This window comes from Phasianus colchicus, chromosome 12, assembly GCF_987193195.1.
Source record: "Phasianus colchicus chromosome 12, bPhaCol1.hap1.1, whole genome shotgun sequence".
Classification (NCBI taxonomy): domain Eukaryota; kingdom Metazoa; phylum Chordata; class Aves; order Galliformes; family Phasianidae; genus Phasianus; species Phasianus colchicus.
In genome coordinates, this window is record NC_143447.1 from 7564658 (window position 1) to 7589718 (window position 25061).

The 25061-nt window shown below is 41.6% G+C and overlaps 1 protein-coding gene and 1 long non-coding RNA gene across 4 annotated transcripts in view; both read right to left on the reverse strand.

Moving 5' to 3' along the window:
• The window catches only part of LOC149916254 (uncharacterized), a 98766-nt gene extending 81237 nt beyond the window's left edge, over positions 1-17529 (reverse strand). Inside the window, exons 1-3 of one of the 3 annotated variants that reach the window (XR_016470340.1) lie at positions 16266-17529; positions 3527-3640; positions 3179-3235 (exon numbers count right to left, since the gene is read on the reverse strand). This is a non-coding gene — a long non-coding RNA (uncharacterized LOC149916254). Of the gene's footprint in view, positions 1-3178; positions 3236-3526; positions 3641-6631; positions 7021-16265 lie in introns of those variants that run through there. The other 2 variants (XR_016470342.1, XR_016470341.1) reach the window with 2 other exon arrangements.
• A 515-nt stretch (positions 17530-18044) lies between these two features.
• On the reverse strand, positions 18045-22123 carry POLR2M (RNA polymerase II subunit M). The gene is made up of 4 exons (XM_090148802.1): positions 21867-22123; positions 20742-21428; positions 19705-19927; positions 18045-18730 (listed from the first exon to the last, which is right to left on the reverse strand). The coding sequence occupies exons 1-4, from the start codon at positions 21953-21955 to the stop codon at positions 18593-18595; spliced, it is 1137 nt and encodes a 378-aa protein (XP_090004928.1). The 5' UTR covers positions 21956-22123; the 3' UTR covers positions 18045-18592.
• Between the last annotated feature and the right edge of the window lie 2938 nt (positions 22124-25061).

A 25061-nucleotide genomic window follows, 5' to 3' on the forward strand; every position in this document is an offset into this window, starting at 1 on the left:
TTACACAGACACTAGGTATGATCTTTCTATTTGTTTTCAGTTTCAGTTTGGGGTAAGTGGTAAAGATTAACTATACAAATGTAACATTCTGTCAAGCAGACTCAGAATTTCCTTTCATATCATGCACAGAAAACAAGAAGAAAAAAAAACAAGAAACAGACTTGCTCAGCAGTTGAAAAGCAGTGGCAAAAAAAATCCATTCAGCAAGAAGAGTCAGAGGAGTCAGGGAGGAAGTCAAAGCCACCAGCTTCCTCCTGGCCTCCTCCTTGCTGGCTAAGCAAGTAAGAAGGGAGCACAGAACAATGGTGGATGCTGCACAACAGGATTACTTCGGGGTCATTTGATTTAGTTGCCAAGTGCATGTTAACAGATACCTCTCTGTAAAACTTGTTCCGTGTTGCTGCCACCTTGTCACCTCAAGTCACATACACCATGCTCAAACTGCTTCACCTACCCAGACTGAGCCTCAGACATCACAGGTCCCACCTTGGGGCCCAAAACTCCATTGGCTCCCCCTAAAACTGGTAATTTTTCCTTTGGCAATGCATGCCTGCCAGAAAACACTTCTGAGCTCACTCCAATAGAGTTAAGAGAAAAGTGCAGCTGAGAAAAGGATTTATATCAGCTGGGTGAATCAGCAAGCAGGAAAAGATCAGGGACCATTTGATAAGTATAGGAACACAAGATAGCACAGCAGGAGAGGACACCAAAAAGGGCAGCTAATGGGAGGAGAGAGAATTCCAGGAAAAAGAACAAAGGGAATATTATGGCACAGTGGCTCACAACCTATGGCTTAAAGGCAACACATTGTAATATTGCTTGTAACACAGGAAATTAAAATGTTCTGAGGAGGACATGAAAATAAAAAATTTAATGTTACCAGCAGTGTGATACTTATTCAGTGTTGCTGTTCACAGGTCAACACAGGTTGAGGAGCAGAGCACATTATCTCCTTAGCTAAAAGCTGTAATTATTCCACCTGATTCTCCTCTAAAAACTTTGTTGTGGCCTCTGGTAAGATGAATTCGGTTCTGGAGATCATCAGATCTTTCTGGCTACAGCACATAGGCACACTGTAACCACAAGAAGAGTCACAACACATTTCCCTACCTACAGACAGCTGAATACCACATGAAACATCTCCGCTGCTGCCTGTGCCTGAACAATCTCTAATTCCTAGCGTTGCTCATTATGGTGCTCTCACCAACGAGATTATTACTGACATGAGAAGAAATGCTCACCGCTGCTTTTCTGGCTGGCCCTGCTTCCGAGATTATGATCTTAACTTCCAAAAGTGCAAATCTGCTACACTTCACAAATATCCAGTATAATATAAAAAAAAGTTAGTGATTTCTGCTAGAAATCAGATGAAGGAGAAGACCCTCCTGTGAGACTCAGAAGATAACGTTTCTTCATCTCTAACCAAATAAACACCAAGATGTTTATTCTCTGGTCCTCATTTCATGTACAAGATGATTTTGAAACACTTATGCTTATTTTACAACATGAGGCAAAACGAATGCCCCCTACACAAAGTAATAAATAACCCTTCTCCCTGCCACACACACGCACATACAGCACTATTAACAAACTTCCTCCCACATCCTTCCTTTGTGGTTGTGAACTCCTCTGGGACTGACACAACTCCCAGAAGAGCCAACAGAACATTTGCCATTGCTTTCAGCCAGAATATGATTGCGCCCCTTTCTTGTAGCAGGCAGAGCAGTTAATCGAACAGAGTTGAAGATGTATTGTAGGAGACAGGAGTAAATCAAATTATATGAAAACATTCCCACGGTTTTGATTTACTTCACAGAAAGAAGCAAAATATTAGACATCTTATATTACTTCACATTTGCCTGTAGGGCAAATGTGAGGTACACGTTCAGAAAATTCTAAAAATGTAGCAGTAAGCCCTTTCTACTAAGTTCTATATGAGTTCTGCATCACTGAGAATATAATATTTTTCTAAGATTCTGAATAGCAGTCTCTAATCCCGTCTCAGAGGCCAATGGATTCCACTGGTTTAGATCAGCTATTCTTTTGTAAAACTGAAGAAGGAAAACTAATTAAAATTGTAAACAGGTCTCTCCAAGCCTTAAACCGGGCAAGTTTGTAGTGTTGCTGACATCTACTGAGAGAAAGTGAAATTACACATATTAGCAAAGGGAGAGTTGGTCCTTATTTGCGTTTGTCATTTGCAGTTTTCAGCTGCATTTTATGCATGCTTGCAGATTTTTCTCCTTTTATCAATACTCAGTGGCTTCTTATAAACTGACTCAACCAAGATGTTACAGGAAATTTTGAAAGAAAACATAAGGGATATTCAGAGGATAGATGTATCCCTTATATAAATACTGCAGGCATACGGTTCCAAAAGCCTGACTGACTGCATTGACATACAGCACCAGGTACACCAGGATGCACAATCTAACTCATGCTCACTGCCCTCAAGTTGTGGCAGCTGAAGACAAACCCACACAGAGCAAAATATTGGATATGCTGCACAAATAATATTGAATATTTACATATCACTTGTTTCCTATAGGAAATGGGTAATCTAGCGAGGCTATGGCAGGGATAAAAAATATCACAATTAAGACAATGATAAGCAAAACAATTCTGAGGCATTCTGATCTGTGTATCTGGTCTCATATGACACACAGCAGTTACACTTTTCAGATAGTTCAGACAAACATTTTGCTAGTATTTGATGCATTCTAAGGCACACCATGCAGAACAAAGAATTCATTGCCATTCTTATAACCACAGAACAATAACCATTACCATAGAGATTTCATTCTAACAAAGTTAGCAGGAAAGATCTGCACACCTCAGTTTCAGTAACTGCAAAACTAAATTATGAAAGTAAAATTTTAAATAAAGGAAACAACTTATAAAGTTTAACAGTGCGGGAATGAATTGAGGCTGATAATGATTCAGTGGATTTGCGTTTCTCCACTTCCGGGCAAACTTCTCACACTGAAATTACACTGAATTTACAGTATTATTAATAAAAACTAGTTTGACCAATAAATATTTGTAACAAAATCTTGTCAATAAAGCAGCTTAGTTAATTTGCTTTTTGCAATAATTATATAAACAACTGCAAAAGTCAAAATTAAATACTCTATTACAAGCTTTGATCTCTGATGAATTTATTATGTGATGTCCTTACCTTGTTGAGGACAGGATTTCAGTATCTGCATGGACTTTTCACTTGTTCTTTCAGATTCTGCAACAGATATAAACACAAAATAAGATCTTGGCTCACAAAGCTGATGCGTAAGTCTCAGTAGTCATCACACAAAGCTAAATCCCAACTTTGACACGTGAATAGGTCCAATGGATAAAGCTGATACACATCCAGCTAACACTGAAGTTCTGGTTTGGGGTATTGCTCATTCATTAAAAGTTGTAGTACAAAACTGTATTTCCTTAGACTTTCATGGGTACCTACAACTTGGCATCTCTGTGCATTCTGATTCATCACAGTCTTGTGAGGAATAAGCAACTCAACACTTACTTTTCCTGGGTCCATCAGGATTCACACAGTCAATCATCGCTTCCACCTGATCCAGTATACACTCTCCTTGCTCATACCGACCTCTTCACAAAAAGCAGAAGCAACCACATCATTCTAGAATAGAAAATGTTAGTTTTTATAGGTTGTCCACCACAATAAACGTTAATGAGAGACTGAAACCTAGTCTTTCCTTTCCACTCCTCAGACAGGCTAGAAACACAGGCCATGTTTGCCCTGTCCCCAAGGCTTGAGAACCTTGAGAATAGTTACCCTAGGTGAAGATGAGTTCACACCTGTACAGAATAGCTTGTGTGTCTATGGTTAATGAACTCTTCAGAGACATACAAAAAACAGATGGAGGGGAATAAGGGCTCTGCCATAATGGGATTACATTCCAACAGAATTTTACAGTCATTTAACTACAATCTGATGGAACAATTCAAAGAAATGAGTCACCTAACTTTTCTCCTGTCCAGAACCAAACTACAAATGCAGAGTACCTGGAGGTACTTCCATACTGGCCCCCTTTTTGTTTTCTGGTGTCATTTGGTGCTTGCACGGCCCCTTCAGAGGGGACTTCTCACCCATCACGTAAGCAGTCCTGGTGCTCAACTCAAGTCTGTGCCTTTCACACTGTAGTCAGATGTTTAAAAACAGCACAGTGCTCCTCACTGTAACATGTAAGTCTCTGAAAATCTTTTAATGAAATACCCTGTATACATTCATAACAATCCCCTTTAAATGGGCATTTAGGAGGGTTAAGTTTGCAGTGAAACAAAATCCTCTGGCCTGGCACTTGGACAGAGTTCTAACAGTCTTGTATCTAAAAATACATGGATCAGAAATAGAGAGAAAGGAACAAACATTTGAGTGACTGCTCATGAACAGAAATCATTTGCTTATTCTAATATAAATCTATTTCTGATTGCCTAAAAAGAATGTTGAAACATTTGGCTTCCTAGAAATAACTTGGTTCCAAAGATGAGTCTCTGAAAAGGCTCATTCTGGCTTGCACTCATTAAAAACCAAGTCACTCAGATTAATATCAACATTTTGGCAATTCTAATAACAGAGACTGCCAAAAGTATGTTGTCTATCAAATGTACACGGAAGAGAGATGTTAGAATATTGGGAACAGATGTCAGAGATATCTATGAAAATACTCATGCTCCCCAAGTACTCTGCAAGGCAAGAAGTACAGAAACTCATGAAAGGATGAAATTAATGCATTTCATTCAAATGCTGCCAAATGCCTTACATGTATGTAAACTTGCTTAAGATACGCATACTGAAAGACATTAAGGAGGAGGATTGAGTCATAATTTGATAATGGCCTTGTACATTAAAATTTAGAGCAAAGCAGTTCAAGAAAATGTTTAAGGCTACTTTTTACTGTTTCTTATTTAAACTGTCACATTCTGTTCACATTCTGTTACAGAGAAAGCACGCAAGGTCTTCTCATTATTGAGTATTTATTTACATTTTAATTATAATTCTACTGACAAAGTTGACAGAAAAAGCTCCTACCAGAAAAACATCTATACAACTCACTGAAAGTACTCATCACTTAAAAAGAGCTTATTGTCCAAAATTAAAAAAAAAAACACTTCGAAAACCCAAATGTCTTGAGAATTTATTTGAGCAGGCACAGAACATGCTTTCATCTTCTGCTCTAGTTATTTTCAATATTGACAACTCAAAGCAGTAAAAACAAAAACAGCTTCCAAACAGAAAATCATGAGGAGTGGCAGATTTTTTTTTTTTCCTCCTTAAGAAGCCTTGGGTTCTTTTTAATTGTCAGAAGAAGAAAAAGTTTTACTTCTAGAAGAGATGTTAGAGATTTCAGGCACAGAAAGATCACCTTACAAACAGCCAAAAAGCGCCACATATCATAGATTCAGGGAGTAGAATATTGAAAATTAAACACAGTAAAATTAAAAACTTACAAAAATACAAGTTTCAACTATTGTAAAACTCCTAATATAATAACAGGCAATGACAATACTGTATTTCCTATGAGATGATATTATTGGAAGCCTACAATCAAGAAACTTAAAAAATGTATTTTGAATTAATGACTGAAGTTTTGATTTCCTACCAAAATCACCACTTCAGTAAGAAGGGGATGACAGCTCTATAAAATTAATCATGACATTCACTTGAGGAAGCAGAGCAAAACAAGACTTGTCTTGATTTTAAGACAAAGGTTGAATGCACACTGAAATAACAAAGGTTTTCAGAGGCAAAAGACCAGCTGCTTGACATTAAGATGATAGGACATTAAAGAGATGAAGGATGACACAATAGTACCATAAAAGCATGATAACACAATACAATCACAGAATCATTAAGGTTGGAAAGATCATTAAGATCACCTCATCCAACCAGCAAGCCATGCCTGTGACCACTCAGACCACGACCTCCAATGCCACCCTGCTGGCTCACGCTCAGCCTCACAGCTGACACGTCCCGATCCAACGTCGTAACAGGAATGCCATTTTCTGTTCTTTAAAGATTTTAAAACACTGCTCATTTCGTGTCATGGTTTAAAGCCTCACAGCTCTGCAGGGCACAGCACCGAGCACCAGTCCTGCTGCCACAGCAGCTGCCTCTGTGCCGAACCAGGCCCTCAACCACAACCACCCATTTTACAATCATCCCCTTACAATTAACAGATGTGAAAGCAAACTTGGCATATATGGATGGCTGATTTTTTTTTCCCCTTTGAATAACCTGGTTATATCCAGTTTCCGCAGCAATTCTAAGAGTGTTTACATTGTTTTTTTTCATTTCCCTTTTCTAATAATACAAAGCAGACGCGGTGTGCCTGATTTACCTCAGGAGGCGGTGGGAGAGGAAGGGTGCTCCTGGCTCCTGCACGGAATGTGTTGAGGGGAAAGGAAGGGGGGCTGCAGTCGGGGTTATTTATTTTGTTAATATCTTTGGACCCCAAGGGCCCCATTCTCGTCCTCCCTGGCCGATCTCCAGACCGAGGCTGTCAGCCAGGGAGAGTATAATATCTTCAGGCTATGGCCCATTTCAGGTTTCTCCTCAGCTCTCCCCGAGCATTTCTGTCAGCTCAGGGGAGGCTGTGTTGTCACCCACCTGGCACTGCGTGGCTGTGAGCCAGCCATCACCTGCCTGGGCTCCCCGAGGCCCACATCACCCCGCAGCCACCGACCTAACCTCGTCACCCTGAGTCTTCCCACCCCCTCACCAGCCCTGTGAGAAATCCCTGGGCTGAGACTCGGGGCCTGGATTTCCCCCCTCAGGGTGACTCACTGGCAATTACTCCCCTTCCGTGTTTTCCTTCTCTTCTGGCTCCTCAGGGAGGCCCAATATTTAATTACAGCTCCATGAAAGAACTAGATATTTAATTACGTGATTATGTCAGAAGGCTTAGCTTAACACAGCATCATAAATCCTCAAAAATGTGTTCATGTTGGCTTTAAGCTGAAGCAGAAATTGCAAACAGGCCAGTTGCATTCTTTGAGCAATGGAAACAGAAGCAGCATCAGGCAAGGCTGCTTACACTTGTATTTTTCCAGTAAAAATATCAAACCTTAAAAAAAACTATTCAAAATTAAGCTTAGTTCCTTATCCTACTGACAAAAGGGTATGTCTGCCTAGGACAATATGGTTCATTAAATGGCTAACCAGACAGAGCTTGGTGCTAACAAGACTATCTTGCCTCCAGTGCCTTGACAAGCCAGCCTGCTGGGTCCTGCCTGGTGCCACATTGCTGCCTCTAACAGCACTACACCAGGAATACACCAGCTAATTATGTATAAATGCAGTTTTTCAAACCCCAAAGCAAGTTCTAAACAAGGCCATATGGGGGAGGGGTAAAGGAATAAACAAATAGTTTTCTCCTTACCTTAGGGTTTAGAATTATTATGACAGTCTTGAATCAATGGCACTATAAAAAAAACAAAAAACATTCCCAGTGGGAATGTCCCAGTGGAATAAGAACTCCAGTCAGAAGCACAAACTGGGATTTTGCTGAAGTCATGGCCAAGTTAGACAGCAAGAATTGTTTTATACATCTACTGTGCATCACAAACACACACTAATAGGCAAATGGCTGCAGTAGTTCCAACTGACCCCAGGAAGCTCAGGTTTGTTCTAACTGCTATGGAAGACTACCTCTGTCCTGGTAGGCTGTATGCCACATTGAGTTATTTCTGGTCCTTACACAGTTGGTATAAAGACACAGAGGCGGCTCAACCAACATACGGTCTGCTCTGGCTAAATAGACAGGAGTAAAACGTGAATCCATGCGATACCCTAGTTGAATTAGTAATGCTGGGTGATCCAGTATTACTAATAGTGAAACCATAACCTGGGAAAACATTTCTTGCTGCAATGACAGGCTGTAAAGTGGAAAGTTTGGCCTTCAGAAATTATCCTGGTTCTCTACTGGCCACACATGGCCAGGTGGTCCTTGATCAAAGCCCACGTGTAACATATTTAAAATGCCATCTGACCCAGGGCAGCCCTGTGACATATACCACTCCTACAAACATCATCTTATATTACTACCACAAACATCCATCTCACTGTCCAAGCAACAAAGTATGGATTTCATATCAAATTCCATGATAAAGTGTAATCTGACTCTTATGTCTCCCCTAGTCCCAATAGTAAAACTATTTACTTAGACATCAATTTAGCAGTGAACATAGGATTAAGTGTAACCTAGGCTTAAGGATGAATGGCATGCTCCCCTTCCTGACATGGCTAGAAAAGGCATTCTAGGATTTCATCCTGCTGCCTGCATTGCTGTCTCATAAAGCTCCCAAATATTTTTGGTGTTACCCTTTCTTATACACCGACACTCAAAAGAGAAAGCACACTGCACTTTCTGTCCTGCTCAGATACGCCAGAGAATTAGGGATCACACAGACATTGCAACAGACTGAAATACAAACTGCTGCTCCCTCCCGACCTATGAAACTTTAACTCTCATCTCTGTTTTTAAAAGGTAAGAGAGGCACTGTTTGAGTGACTGCCTCCTATAGATCTCAGTCTACCAGTAAATGCACATTCTGATTTCTCTCTCTAGGTCAAAATAGAAGGCAGAGCCCCTTCTCTGTGGAAGATGAGTGTGATACCTCATAAGACAGTCATAATGGCTGAAATCTGAAATGTTTGGCTTTTGGCATAAAGGGAATTGGCAAAACAAAATTGATAACCCTGAGCAGCTACTGCTAAGATAGAGAACAGAGCTCCTCTGAACATCTGGCTAATATATCTGACCTGTGTTCTGTTTTGCAGGAGGATTCTGACATCCTAGTAGCAATATATGCTGTTCGTGCTCTAGGTGCTTTTTATTTTTTATTTTATAAAGTGCTGTCTACAAAGTGGCAAACTGTAGCTTCACCATGCACTGATTTAAATTTCTTTTCTTTCTTTTAAACTTTTTTTTTTTTAAACTCAGCCTGTAATGTAGATACACAGTACAAAAGTACAAAAGTCATGTATAGACTTAAAGTTGTGTTATCTTTGGTTCTCTACAACATTAAAAACCATTTAGGAAATAAAAATACCCAAATAGAGCAATGAAATAACACTTTATATAAGTCAAGTGTCAACAGCCACTTAGAATAAACCCGTAAAATCCACTTCCTCTCTATTGTGTGTCAGTTTCAGTCAAAAGAGGGGTCAAGACAAAGTCTGAGCACTTTTGCCTCAACAAAAACAAAGCACAAAAAGAATGCATAAACAGAATTTACATCTGCTACAAATAATTTGAAGTGAATTTTATTACTGTTTTCTATCTGCATTTTTCAATCTTGGGAAAAAGTAATTAATGTTGGAACACAGCACAGCTGATGACTACAGAAATTACCCAGACTGCCCCATCCTTACAGCAAGATCAGAAACCACAACTGGAGAAGGTAACCAGAACTGTCAATGTACTTCAGATTCAAGATCTGATTAACATTTAATTTCCATTAAATTCCATAGGAGTTAAGGCAGCCAAGCCATGCTGTCAGATTTTAATCGCCAACAGAACTGAAAACAGTGGCTGCCTTTGTAAGAGAGGAATATGCTCCAATTATGGGATTGAGCAGCACAGAAAATAACAACAGCCCAACCTGATTACTCCTTTACTCAGACCATGCAGAGCTGTTCTCTGCCATCAGTTCTTTGTCCAGTGGAGTTTTACAGACCTGCAAATGAGAGCCTACCACATCCCACAGGTGATCATTAAACAGATAATTCTTCTTTTACAAGATCCTTAGCTTTGTAGTCACAACCCACATTTTCCTCATCTTTATCCCAAGTCTTCCTGAAATGCATCTTTGAGTAATAAGCTATTAAACAATGTCTTCCTCCTCTATATTCTTGCAACAATTAATAGATTACATTGTCAGAACTGTAACATTACAAATTTCCAGTGCATACTCTCAGCAATAAGGTATTAGGTATTCTAATAAATACAAGGTTATAACTAGAGGAAATGAATTACCAAGTTATAGATCAGTGAGCAAAAGGTGAAACTGCTGAAGAGATGCTCTTATTAGATTATCCACCTCAAGGCATATTTATAGCTTTCACTGTGCTTCCCTATTCATCATTTTTATGATATGTAGAAAGAGCTACAAAGCACAAATTGCCTTTCTTTAATTAACGTGGACATTTTAGATAGGCTCTGAGCAGGATAACCAGGCCAGGTTACCTTTTTTCCTTCCAAACATGAAAGCAGAAAACATATCTTATTGATCTGGGAGAGCTGTTATGAGCACTTGTCAGCTTGCCACTTCTCAATATGCTTGGCTACGATTTGCCAAGAAATGCCAACAAGCTGTGGAGCAGCTCCACTGAAAATGCCCCAAAGGTTTGATAGAGAATAAGCTGCAGGAGTGAGCGGCAAGCCTGGTCTGCCTGGAACAAAGGGGACAGAGGAGATCTAAGAGCAGCCTTCCAGTACCTACACAGAGATCCTCAAAAAGAGAGCTAGCCATGAGCTGAAACAAGAGAGGTCTTAAGGGAAAACTTTTTCTTCAGAGGACAGTCACATTTGGTTGAGCACCTTTATCTGGCCTCATAGCTGAACCTGCTTTGTACAGGATGTTGGGTATGAGTACTCCAGAAGCTCTTTCTAACTAGAACTACCCTAGGAACCCAGGCTAGACTCATGATTTAATGATTTTAACAGTTAGCATGGAAGGGACTTTCTAAATTGCACTCAACTCTGCCTTTTCCAACTCTGAAAAGGTTGATGGTGTGTAAGTTAGGCCAACACCACCAACCCCTACAATCTTCTTAACCAGTTGGGACAGCATAACCCAACCAGCAGCTTAACAACACCAGCAGCCATGTTACACTAGGGCTCCTTCTAACAACATCCAGAGTGGGAAAGAGTGGGAATCTGTTGATGTTGACAGCTTGGGTTGCGCAGAAGCATAAATTAAGCTGAAAGTGGTAATGAAGATTATTCTGAAATCATTTTCTGAAGAATCCCTCAGCCTGCCCAGGGTCACTGGCAGCAAAGATACAGACCTCAAGATCTCAACATCTCAAAATAAAAAGAGGAAAAAGATGCACGAATGTGATCACTTTAACATAATGAGTAAAGAACACCTACTAAAGAATGTGATTTTGCAATTATAGCCCACATTAGAAGCTTTGCTAAGGAATACAGCAGTTGCACAAACACTGCGTGCATTTCCCAGCAGCTCCCTCATCACTGCTTTAGTATAAGGATCAGATCTGGAGTTGCAAACACTCTTCCACTTCATCCTATAGCTTTATTGCTATCTCTTTTAAATGTTTTAGTACATATAAACGTCTCTTCAATGTCTGCAAGGGATACCGTGTTCTTAGCACTATCACATATAAGGAAAGAATCTTTAAAAATACTTAGAGTAACTTTAAAAAAATATTATTTAGCATTTCTTTTCAGCACAATTAAAGCGGTCTCTAGATGGAATGAATTACAGCATGCTGTCAGGATTTCCAGAAAAGGTCCTTCCACTCCAGGAAAGTTCAGTTGCATTCTGCTTTAATTGCTCTTGGCAAGCTTGCACTATTGTTTTTGTAGAAACAGAAGTAAATTTGCTATAAATAAAAAATGGAACTTTACATGAATGAAGAAAACATCAAATTCCCTAATCTTCAAAAGAAATTCTATCCCTGAATAATTAACTATGATATATTTATAAAACTAGAATAATTGAAAACAGGATTCTAAGTTGATTCATGTAGACTGCGCTGAAATATTTATTATTGCAAGTCCAGAAGATCTGTCTGGGTTTTGTCACTGGAAATGTCTAAACTCAGTGTCCAGATGTTTATTTAAGTTGCTCCCACATAGTTCTAATGTCAATTACCAGGGGTTATCAGAGAGCATCACTGTGTATCTTCCTTGACTAATATTCTCATTTCTTCTGCATCTTTGATGTTTTCTTTCATTAAAATTCCTGGCTCACAGCCACAAAAATCTGCTGTGCAGGCAAAAAAAAACCTAGACTGCAGACATGACATATGATGATGCCCTATGTCTGCGCAAGGATAATATTTATCATCAGCTATCATTTAAGCAGTACTATAATCAGTACAATGTCAATTTAAAGCAGCTCAAACCAATAGATGTGAAATCAATGAAGGAACACTTTTAACTGATACAAATCAATTGTGTCAGTGAATAAAATATTATTACTTGAAATGAAGACTTTATGAATCTGTGTTACCTTCTCCCCAGCCCCCGCCACCTCCTTTCAGGAAAAAGCAGGGAGAAGGCCAATGATAAAGTAATTTCACACATAATTACAACTGGAATTGATGGATCTGTAGCTCTGGAAACCACAATTACACTGAGACTTTTATAGTAACCAGGAGACAATGCAGGACACTCCTGGCTGATGCAAACAGAATGAACTTATCACACCGTTTATGAAGATTTTCTACATTCAAATGTAAACAGTTGGTTAACAGCTCATTTTTATACAAATCTGTTGCCCAAACCCTGTTGGTTCATCTTGATTTGTAGGCAAGTTATCAAAGATTTACTGTTACTATTTGTAAGAAAACAGAAGAAAAATCAATGCCAATTCAATAATTGGAAATAGAGATACAAGATGCCTGGGAAAATACTGCCAACACCATCTCATGTTTTCATGCCAGAAGCCAAATAAACCAGGTTCCTCCCTTGGGGAAGAATGGTACCTATTTTAATTCTAACGGATCAGTACAAGTGGACAGCTCACAGTATTAACAGATAATTGTCTAAATGATTCAAACCAAAAATCGCATTGATCTTGTAGTTCATATCACACCTTCCAAAGTTGGTTTGGGATGAATGTTTCCACCTACCAGGTAATGTCCTGGCAGCTAAGCCCTCAACACCATTGAGTCACTCTGTCCAACTGAGACCCCCAGCAAACACTGTCATCACACCTCCAGTTTCAGTTGCAATTTCACATGCACAACAGAAAAATCCCATGGCTCCTACAGAAAGGAAGTTTTGTCACATAACTACACAGAGCTGGCACTCCCTGCACACAACCTGCAGGTCATGGCCAGGTTGGATAAGGCCCTGTGCAGCCTGATCAAGGTGCCTGATTCAGTGGCTGGCAACCTTGCCCGCTGCAGATGGGCTGGAACTAAATAATCTTTGAGATCACTTCCAACCCAGGACATTCTGCAATGACAGCCTGAATTCAGAGATGGATGAAGGGGACCACGTTATAACCAGAGCAGGCCATCTAACTCAGAGTAAATTGAATATACACTATGGGCAACAAGTAACAATAGGGAAAATGTTTTGAAAAAAGTGAAGGAAAACAAAACTTTGCACATGAAATTCCTATTCAGCAGAAGCATGTTAAAAAATACCTCCAAAAAGTGCTCACCTTTAGAGAGTCAGTAAAAGCTCAGACTGCCACTACTTGCCATGCTATATCATTGCCTCAGTCTGATAAGCATCAACATCAATAGCACTGTGTGGAAAGAGGGAGGTAATATGAATATGTTCATTAAGCATCACAGCTCCACTCACCTCCCTCACAACTTCAGTGAGGATGCACCCATTTGTGCATGGTGCAGCTATGCTCCTCAGCATCACAGTCAAAAGAAAAGCAGTGAGGCTGTCACAGTACAAATTCTTCTAAATTTCCCTGTCAGAAAATCATTTTTATGCGTAATGTTGGAAGACACATTCACTCATACCTGGATGATGAAAAATCAAATACTTAGTTCAACATTTCTGGCAAGTTAAAAATCGCTTTGCTTCCCATACACATTTCATTGTGCTTGTTTATGTCATCTCCTCATAGTCAGTAATTGCTTAACAACTGTTACTCACATTTCCCTTGCACAGAGAGATTAAACAAAACACAGAGGCAATATCCCAGCTCAACAGAGCACTTGCATATAAATGTTCCTAGAGGAATCACGCCTTCTCTTCAGTATATGCTTTCACACTTCAACAAACCAAAGGCCCACTTAGTAAAACCTTATTAACAAAATGATCAAACAGTTGCTTTAAATAAAAGATAACAATGCCTCCAAAGCTTTGCATACATACATATGGAATAGCAATTACACTATTTACAAAGGAATCACTGTGCATCCTATGGAAAGCCAATGTGAGTAAAAGATATCTGGACTACGGTCAGCCAACATTTGCTGGCCACAACATCAGCAGTGACACAGCACTGCAGAAACGTGAGAATAAAACACAGTCATCACCTTGTGAGGGAAAAAAAGAAACAACCACACAGAGCAAAATAAATCTTTCCACACAGCTGTCTTTTCTACTTTCCCTTTCCCTCCGAGAATCTGGGAGTTCACAACCCAAAAATCAAACAGTAGGAAAACAGGAATTCTCAGGGGTGATCTTTCCCCACCCCCACCCCACACACACAGAAAACCCACCCAAAAAAAGAACAGAAAAGTCAAGAGTTTGTTGCAATTCACCTGGCCCAGGGATACTCCACCTACAGCTCAGTCCTAACACAGTGTCCTCTGCAAGGCTGCTAAAGGCTGCCAGCTGGTGGTGTGTCTACAGCACGGGAACTGGCTGCGAGTTCTACACAGAAACCCCCAAACCACCACCCAGAGGCTGCACGTGGAACATGACACCTTTTCCTGTGGCTCCCACACAAGTTTCAATCCATCAGTCTGTAGGGTCTGGGTATTCTTCTCCTGGCTGCTGGCGCAGTGTCCCTGTGGCACGTTCAGGAACCATAGCACAGAGCTGTGCTTGTCACCTTCTGTGTTTGCAGGCCGTATTCCCTCCATACAGGAACCCAAACCAGAGACTTTTACTTATCTCAAAGTCCACAGAAGCAGTCCATAAGCCATCAGATTGAAAACTGCTGAATTAAGTCTAACTATCAAAAACTGGGTAAACCTTAAACCCTTTCTAGCCTTTAGCTATTCTTACATTAAAATAAATAAAGTTAATGCATAGCAGCATTTAGATCTTTAATTCTCCCAAATGCTATTTTTCAAGTACTTAACATTATCTTTTAGGCTGCTAAATCCCCTAGATCACGCTATCCCCACAGCTGACAAACCAGACTCCACCTTCTCTCCCTCAGGAAAGCTTCCACCTGTGAACAGAAATTGGCCCAGAGGTACTTCTCCTGCAGGCAGCTGGCAATCAGGGACTCCTACCATGTCTCAGGCCATGCAAAAATCAAGGGACTGCAGATGCTGCCACACAGATACCTCTCATGTGCTGCAGCTGTCAGATTTGCAGCATGCTATTTAAGCACTCGGTGCCACTTTTCAGACCAACACGATCACCCAGCTTCAGGTCTTACAGATATCATCAATTTAAATTCCCTTTAGTTTCTTTTCCATTTATAACAACTGTTTCTTAACTCCATCTCCAGTATCTTCCTTGGTAAGCAGCAAATAAAAGTCCTTGATTTTCCCCTAGGTTTGCCTGCAAGCTTCACATAGCCAAAACAACATGAGGAACTTCAGAAACACAATTTTGATTCTTTATTTTCTGCCAGGTTAACAGTTCACTCCCACAAAACAGAACAATCTCCTCAATTCCCAGTGCATGTTTTGAAGTGTTCCAAACTGGAGAACAGTGAAATGCAGCATACCACACCTAACCAGAACCTTAAAATTAAATATGACTACATCATTGCACCACTCACTCTTTATCAGGGGACTTTCTTTATACCTGACTCCTTATCCACCCACAAAATCTTAGCATAGAGAACACATCTGTATTCAGAATCCAGGATGATCCCCCCACAAAAGCATACACATTCCGCAGCAACTTACGATTTACACTTTGAGCTTAGCTCTGCATTCACACAGCTCTCCCTCCCACAACCCTCACAAGCACGGTGCTGAGCAGCTGTTAGTTGGGCAATCCGCTTCACCTGTTACAGCAGCAATTTTTTTTTTCTTAAAGGCAAAGTTCACCCATTCGAGGGATTCACTTCAGCAAGTCCCAGTGTGTTAAGCATTGTCAAAACACAGATCAAAAGCTGCTTCTGCTCCACAGTTTAGAAAGCAAAAGTAATCCTTAAAAGCCCAAGAAAGAGAACAGAATTTTTGTTGTCATGGAAGAGTGGTCAGCAGAAGCCTACATTGAACTAGACATCAGTAACCTAAAACAAGTTCTTCACTGTGTAGTTTAGCTCCTTTAGCACTGTGTAGAAATTGGATCAGTATGATGGGAAAGGCATTACAACAAAGGTGTGATGACAGAAGGTTCAGCATTACAGAAGGATGCTACAAAGGAAGGAAGAAGATTGCTTACCCATATCAGAAGATTCTAGGTTCACAGGGGAAAGCTTCACCAAGGAGAAAACTCCAAAAAGACACCCTTCCCCTGTGGGGGTCAGCCCTTCAATGAGGTCTAAGAGAGGTGCAACCAGGCTCCACCCCTCCTGGTCACACAGCTGAATTACCTTCACCTGTGCTCTCAGGGCTGACCAGGTCCTTTCCCAGGTGCTCAATTAGTGCTTCAGGCTGTGACTCAACAGTTCCCATAGACACTGGAAAGCCAGCATGGAAAAGCCACACACAGTAGCATAACAGGGTGGAATAATGCAGTCAGGAACGAGAGGGGCAATCTTAACAGGTGTGAGAGAGGCACAAACAGGCCTGGAAAGGTAACAACCTATGCTTCAAGGTTCACTTATGCTGGTGAGATGCTGTGAAGATGTAATAGAAGCACAAAAAACAAAAACAAAACAAAGCACACAACAGAGAGGTAAGGATATAGGAGTGGAAGGCGAAAGAAATACAAGGCCTGAAAGTGTCATACACGTGTACAGCATGCAGTCTGAACTTTTGCTACAGCAAAAAAACCACATTCATGTCCCTGCAGATATTAGAGTGAGTGAGGTATGTAGGTGTTCAGGTGCACAACTGATATTTAAATGGAGTTGCAGAAAACAAGAGGAAGCTGCAATGGCAGCAGGCTGCAAGGCATGTGGCCAAGTTAACTGCAGACACTGGAGCATCTGATAAGGACAATGGGATACATATGGAAGGGAACGGGTGGCACAGATGCAGAATATGAACTTGTTCTTATGAGAGCGGATGAGTCTTATGAGAAGGAAAAAACACACAGCTGGTGAGGAGCCAATAAATAATTGAAAGAGGAAACCAGAGAGAGGAAAGGGTATGTGGAAGAGCTATCACAGACAAGGAACGGGTTACATAATTTTAAAAAATGCCACATACAAGCTTAGCAGCAGTTCTGCCTGTCAAACCACATTTCCAGGGAATGGACTGTGCCACACGGATTATCTGAGAGCTCACAGAGCATTAGGGAAAGGGTATCTGCCTGCTAGTAAAGTGCTGTTGGTGGCATTAGGTGCTTTATGCACTCGATAAGTGGCAGAGACTTTCAGCCCTCTTTCTAAACGTGCAGCTTTTTGAATGACTCATATCTTGGTTTCTGGTGACATATGCAGTATGTACACAACCAGGGAAAGCCTTGCACACACAGCTGTCCTGTATGCACTGTGCTGCAGCATCTCAGAAGGTAGGTTATGCCAGGCTACACGAGGAATCTGAGGTTTGTTTTTTAAAGCTAAAATAAACTCACAACAGGATTTGAATACGCTAGTCAGTAGTGGAATATCATTGAGAAATACTTCTCATTTGTGTTCTGTGTATTTCAAAATTCATAATAAAAGGCAGAAAATGTTACTGCAAGGAAGATTTGTCTTTTTTATCTTCAAAGAACAGCTAAGTCTGTAAAATACATAGGACTTATTTTCTCCACAAAAACCAGAGGTAATCTTTTAATTTACAGTAGCAGACTATGAAAAAATAGTATTCCAAAGTTTGAAAGCACTGTACAAAAATATGGAAAAACACCAAAACCTTTAATAAAAATACTGAAGTGTTCAGATTAACTTAATCTCTTGATGTGCTTTGCAGTAGTCTCCAAATACGAAACAGCAGAATCCCTAAAAGCTCAAACAGAATTGAGTTAGGTAAAACCTTCACGTTATTTTCTATTTACAGCACAATGGCAGAAAGTGTTACTTGAAGCTGTGGGCGTAGAAACAAATTCTCGTGATAAAAAGAAAATGATCACAAATTTATTGTAGTCGTTTGGGTGCGTATTGTCACCATATGGTAAAAGACAGATGACCTGAATAGATTATGCCTCAATAGAAGTATCTCACATTTATACAAAGAAGAGATTTCATAAATATAGTTTCCACCCAGCAGTTTATAGGCACCTTAGCTAACTTTACAGACTTGGATTATGAGGCTCTTTGCACTCACATTTCCCAGCAAAATAAACCTTCTATTGTAGATGATTCATCATAGCTTGAAAAAGCACATTAAGGAGCTCACTTCATGTAGTTGAAAACTGTTGGGCTTTCCACAAGGATTAAATGCCACAAGTGTTCCAAAACCAGTCTCCAAATAATACTGGGGTTATCACTTAATAAATCTCACAAATATAAGCGTTATTTTGAACCCTTCCCATAGCTGTAATGTTGAAATGTTCAGAAACAACTAACTAGATCAAGAATTCTCAGTATTCACGTTTGGGTTTTAAGAAGTATTGCATAAAGATCAGTTACGTGGCTCATCCTCTGACACCCCTTCCTGAATTCAGTCGTCTGCTGAAAAATAATCTTCATCTCTCACTTCTCTGTACTGCATTGCAGCCTCCCCCTCAGGTTCAAAGCTGGTCATTTTTATATTCAACCTCTCTGCAAGCTTCTGTGCTGCAAGTTTGGCTTGCATTTCCTATTAAAAAAAAGACACAAGTTAGAAAAAATGTTTTCGTCATTTTTATCCAGGTTGTAAAAAACCCAACCAACCAAAGGAGAACCTTGACACAATAGTATTAGTAACTCCAGACTGGATTTAATTAAAATATCTAAGAACTAACAACAAAAAAGATAAATTTATTTACATTTAATACTTAACTGCTCTGTTAGTATTGGAAGACAGTTTTTGTTTTGAATTGAAGACCTGAATTCCCCCTATGACAGTTCCCATCTCACTTCTGCCAGAACAAAATCAGTCTACATATCAGCCCTGTATGTAACCAATACCAATGCTATTCATTCAGCAACTCCAGCAAAAAAGTCCTCCATTTTACAAATAAATTAGCTTCCTTCAAGTGTCAAAGACAAAATTAGCAAGTGCTTGTAAAACAGTAATTAGCAACAAACACTTTTACAGTAGCACCTAGTTTAAAACATAGCTCTGCATCATTCGGGAAGTCAAAATGGAAATCCATTACAAAAGAATTTAACAAGCAATTTCCTTGAAATTAAAGAACTTCACAACTTGGCACAGAATAAACTAAGACAATGGCAGCTACTTGTGTATCTTAAGAACACTGAATACCACTAGCCCTTCATTTATGGAAGGGCCAAAAAATGAATTAAAACCTAATAGACAAGTTCCATACTTTTATTTCTAGTCAGAGATGAAGAGATCATAATGAAGCTAGCATAACTGCACAGAAGAACAACCCTAGATTTTGTTTAGTGCAGGAACAGCCATTTCAGAAGGGATTCATACATTATTTAATCACATCATTAAGAGACTCAAATATAGTCTTCTTGAAGCCTGGCAATCTCAATTTTATTATCAAATTCAAAAGTATCAAAAGATGTCCTTATGCTTTCTTCTTGTTTTGGTGGGGTTTTTTTTGGTAAGGGTTGTAGTAATTAAATAATTACTTTTCCAGATAAATCATAAATTCTTACCTCATAAGCTTCTTTTTGCTGTATCTGAATTGCTATGGACTCCTCAATGGACAACAGCTTAGCAGGGGAGTGGTGAAGCGGTGGTAGCCGAGCTGCTGTGATGTCATTCAAATGTTTCTTATCTCGAAGTCTTCTTTCTTCAGCAGTAATTGGAGAGCCAGATCCCCCAGGTGACTGACTGGGTGAGGAACCATGCGATGATCCGCTCTGCTCTCCTGATAACCTGCAGTGATAAAACACAGAGGTTGTAACCACCACTTGAAACACACAGCTCAGAACTTAAATTTTAGAATTGAATTTCAACACGTAAGGGTACAAAAGTATAAAGAGCATCTGAAGTGTAATGATGCCATTCTCAAATAAACAAGCAAAGGATCACAGAGGTTGGGAATGACTCTAAGACCATCTAGTCCAACTGTCTGCTTATTAACAATATTGCCCACTAAGCCACGTCCCTCAGCACTACATTTACCCTTTACTTAAACACCTCCAGAGAAAACTAAAAATATTAATATTCTTCTCACCTAGTAGGATACAGCTTCTCTACATGGAAACAGTGTCACAATTATTCCTAACAGCAGACAAAAAATGAACACCAATTAATAGGCAACCTCAAAACAGCAACGCTTTGGGAGTCAAGGGAAACAGAAATTGTTATTATTGCCAATATTCACAATGAGAATTGCAGATTCACAAAGATGCAGGAAAAGCAAAGGGCCACCTTGCTGTTGAAATTTTACAAGTTCTAGAATCCAGAAGAAAGTTCTACCAATTAGTTTTATAGCTTAAGCTATGAAATTTTATCAAGATTTATGACTTTTTTTTCCAAACTTGTAGAATCGGACCACCACTCAGTACTGAGATTCTGCAGCACTTAACTAAAGAGCCAATGTGTTAGCACAGCATGTCATGTGACTTTAAGTCTCCTTATTCACCAGAAGAAAATAAACCAACCTTGCTTTTTTTGCAACATTTCCAATCTTAAACAAGTCGATTATTTCTGTCTAGAACAGATTCCTGTATTCCATAACACTTACGTGTTTGTTTTGAATTTGCTTTTTTTTATGACAGGGTTTTTTGCTCTGGACTCCAGAACTTCAATATAATGTGGTGTCCTGGGGTACAGGCTTCCAAAAATATTGCCCTTAGTTTTTGACACATTCCGCTCTTTTTCCAATACTTTTTCACTATTATCTCCATTTCCAATGGTAACTTTCTGAAAAGCATCAACCAATGTGTCATTACAGTTGTCTAAAGCACTTTCTGTGCCACCCTCAGTATTGTTCCGAGGGATCTGCTGATCACTGTTCAGGTGACTGCTTGGGGCTGATTCGGAGACAGCTTCACAACAGAGATTCTGATCTTTTGTGGCAGTCTTTATTTCATCATTTTTGCTCTGAGTCCTCTGATTTTCCAAAGCCGTACTTGTGGGATCTTGCTCCAGACATTCTCCCTCCTGTCCTTGGGAAGCAGTCTTAGGAACTTCAGCACGAGAATTGTCTCTGAGGACTGAGGGCTCCTTCTGGTGCAGCGTGTGCTCGCGCAGGGTGACGTGCTGTTTGCTGGTACGAGCCTTGTCCTGTTCTGCCTGGAACTCCAGCCTGACCGCAGACAACAGCTCTGCAGTCCGTGCCAGCTCTTCCTCTTGTGAGATGGCACACTTCAGCTTCTCTGCAAATTCGGAGATCTTCTTGCCCTTATCTGGGAGCTTATCGATGAACTTCCTAAAGTAGTAAAAAAACAATTTAAAGAAATAACAACACGAGTCGATAGCCGTGTCTGAGCAATCCTATTTCATTCTGGCACACAAAGCTGTTCTACCAGAGCAGCTATCCCAGGCTTCAGCTCTGCCAGCACGCATCTTCCCCCGGTACGTCTGAACGCCGGTAATGCATTCGCGGAGCACCGACAGCTGCGGCCGCTCGCACTGACGGGCACTCACCCCCTTCTTGCGCCCACGCGCTGCTGTAAGGCACCGCCATCTCTCAGCGTTTTCACGCTCCGTCCCCGCTCCCGGCCCCAACTCCGCACCGTGACACCGAACGCCCGCGGCGGCAGAACCGCGCCCCGCCGGCAGCGCACGCCGCGGCGCCGGGCCCTCGCTCAGCTCAGCTCAGCGGACACGCAGGCGCGCTTTCGGCCCCGAGCGGAGCCGCGCTTACCGGTCCGCCAGCAGCCGCTCCTGCCGCGTCAGCATCTCCCGCAGCTCGGGGAGGCTCCGGCCCCGCAGGGAGCCCGCCGCCGCCGCCATGTCGTCCCGAACCCAAGCCGCCTCTCGGAGGGGCGGCCGCGCGGGCCCGGCGCCACCGGCACCGCTTCCGCAGCTCCGTGGGAGCCGCCATCTTACCGGAAGTGACGGCGGCCGGCGCTGCGGCGGATTGGCCGGGGCGGGGCGGTGAGCCGTGCGCGTGCGGCGCTGACCGGCGCCGGTCGGGCTGGGTGAACTCAGCGCTCACCGCCAGCGTTAACGGTCCTGTGGTTGCCGTGTGTCTGAGGAGCCTCTAGCACAGCCCAGATTCCTGTTGAGGTCCCAGCGCTCAGCTTTCCAGAGACTCTGAGCGGTGCGGTTGACGCGGTGGAAGTAAGGGATGCCGTTCAGAGGGGCCTGGGAATCCCAGGCACCCATCAGACTGGAAGGAGCAGTCCTTGAGAGCAGCCCTGCAGAGAAGGACCTGGGGGTCTTGATGGATGAAGAAGTGTGTGCTCTTGCTGCTTGGAAGGCAAATGGTATCCTGGGCTCCATCAGCAGAGGGGTGGCCAGCAGGGACAGGGAGGTGATTGTCCCCCTCTGCTCTGCTCTTGTGAGGCCCCATCTGCAGTACTGTGTCCAGGTCTGGGACCCCCAGTACAAGAAAGACAGGGAGCTGTTGGAGAGGGTCCAGAGGAGGGCCACAAAGATGATCAGAGGGTTGGAGCACCTCTCCTGCAAAGACAGGCTGAGGGAGCTGGGCTTGTTCAGCATGGAGAAAAGAAGGCTGTGGGGTGACCTCATTGCACCTTTTCAGTACCTAAAGGGAGCCTACAAACAGGAGGGGGATCAATTCTCTGAAAGGGGAGATAACTGCAGGACAAGGGGAAATGGTTTTAAGTTGAGGGAGGGAAGATTTAGGTTGGAGGGAAGATTTAGGTTGGACGTCAGGGGGAAGTTCTTTATAGAGAGTGGTGAGGTGCTGGAACAGCTGCTCAGAGAGGCTGTGGATGCCCCATCCCTGGAGGTGTTCAAGGCCAGGTTGGATGGGGCCCTGGGCAGCCTGGTCTGGTATTAAATGGGGAGGTTGGTGGCCCTGCGTGTGGCAGGGGGGTTGGAGATTCATGATCCTGGAGGTCCCTTCCAACCCCGGCCATTCTGTGATTCTGTGATACATTACAGTTTCTCTGTTCACACCGCACTTGTATTTACACATGCTGAACAGAGACTGAATGTAGGAATGCAGACCTCAGCACAGCGTGCATGGACTTGCTTCCAGCCTTCATGGCCACACAAGTCTGAGCGCGGTGCTGAGCGCTGCCCGGCATTACGGCCCGAGCTGTGTGCTCATTGCGGGGAGCTGCGCCTCGGCCTTTGGTGCAGCCTGGTCCCTTGGTGCACGTAATGAGCTGGATTTCTCAGACTGTTAAGCTGTTGTTGTATGAGCAGGACAGACGGTCGGCCCACCCTGCAGGAGGAAACGCGTTGAGATGGCTGCATGCCCCTCTGTTTGTGCAGCTGGGAGGTGTGCGGAAGGGCTGAGGGCCCAGGGAAGTGAGAGGAGCCAGGTGGGCAGCTGCCATGGAAAAATAGCAAGGAGGGGTGAAAAAAGGCAAGTGCCTGGCTGCAGGGACCACCTCACTGCCTATTACGTACAACTTGGATCATCTCCCACGGAAAATCCCGCAGGAAACTTTTCTTAAGAGCTCAGGAAAGAGGAAAACACTTTTTTTTGTTGTTGCCAGGAGATCACATAATGTTGTCAAACACAAAGTTTTCTGAATTGTAATGCTGTCTTGTTGTGCTGTCTGGCACTTGCAAGAAGGAATGCTGCTGTAACTCAACTTTTAGCCTCTTCTCCTGTGCAGATTGGAGAAAATAGAAGGTTGGGCTTGGAAACTGATTCTGCCTGTGCGTAAGAGGCAAAGGAATAATCTCACTTGTCTGCTGCTCTGCACTTAGGTGATGATGGCTCATCTCAGTCCAACTGCTGTAACTACATATGCAGAAAAGTAATTCCAGTGAGTTTCAGCCTGTCTCCTCACCTGTGCAAACACAGAAAAATGAAACAAAAGATGACGAGAATAAAGTATCTAATAACATGACTGCTGGGAGTCATGACTGATAGTTTTGTATCCTCACTTGGAACACCATTCAGCAGTCCTTTTTTGTCCCGGGTCATTAGGAAGTTACATTGTTCATCTTTACAGTTGATGAGAGTTAAGTTTTGGAATACCATGATCTGTTTTTGGATGACACACAGTTCCATAATGATGAACTGATGGCGAACGTTTCATAGGTGCTAGAATGAAAGTTTTCTTGTTTATGAAACGAGGGGCAGCATCTAGATGCAACGTAATCTAGATACCATCAATTTAGATACAAATGCCAGGAAGGAAAAGTAGATGGATGCTTTCTCAATCAAAGAGAAGTAGTATGGAGCTCTTGTAGAACTGAGGAAAATTACAAACTTTAGCCTTGTTTGCCCTGGGCAAGAAAAATCCTTACTAGCCACACTCTGAATGTCAGTAACCGCCATCCAGCAGTAGCTAATACAAGATTAGCCTTAGCACTTTGCACTTTTCCTGTGGGAAACTGATACATTGCCACTATTTGCAGTACTCAGCGTTTTTTTTTTTTGTTTGTTTTCTCCAGACCATAACTGGCCTTTTGATTTTAGGCTTTATTTTGTATCATTTATTCCAACAGTCGATCAACACTTATGTGAGCTAAGTATATAAAAAAAACTGTTATTTGTTTTTTTAAAAATTATTATTTCTTATGTAATAGTGTGTTCTTAGGACATTATTTCAAGAGCTCTTGTTAGGCACTGTTTTCAGATGGTCTGTTTTCTTCACATACATAGAATTCAGTTTATTCTACAATAGCATGCCTGTAATTAGTATGCAATTTAATGCTACGTCTATGAGAAAATTAAATCATTAGAATAGCAATGAAGAAAATCAAGTATATGAAGAAAAGAATAAACTATGTGAAGAAAGCACGAAATGGGTATCCTAGCCTGACGGCATCTCAAGGGAGGTAGCCATGACTTTTTTTACAGGTGGGAAAACTTCCTGTCAGAAGTACACAGGTCTACCCAAAACTGGTATTAAAGCTAACACTACCAAGAGTGTTACTTTATCTGGTAAGGGTATCATTTTCATTG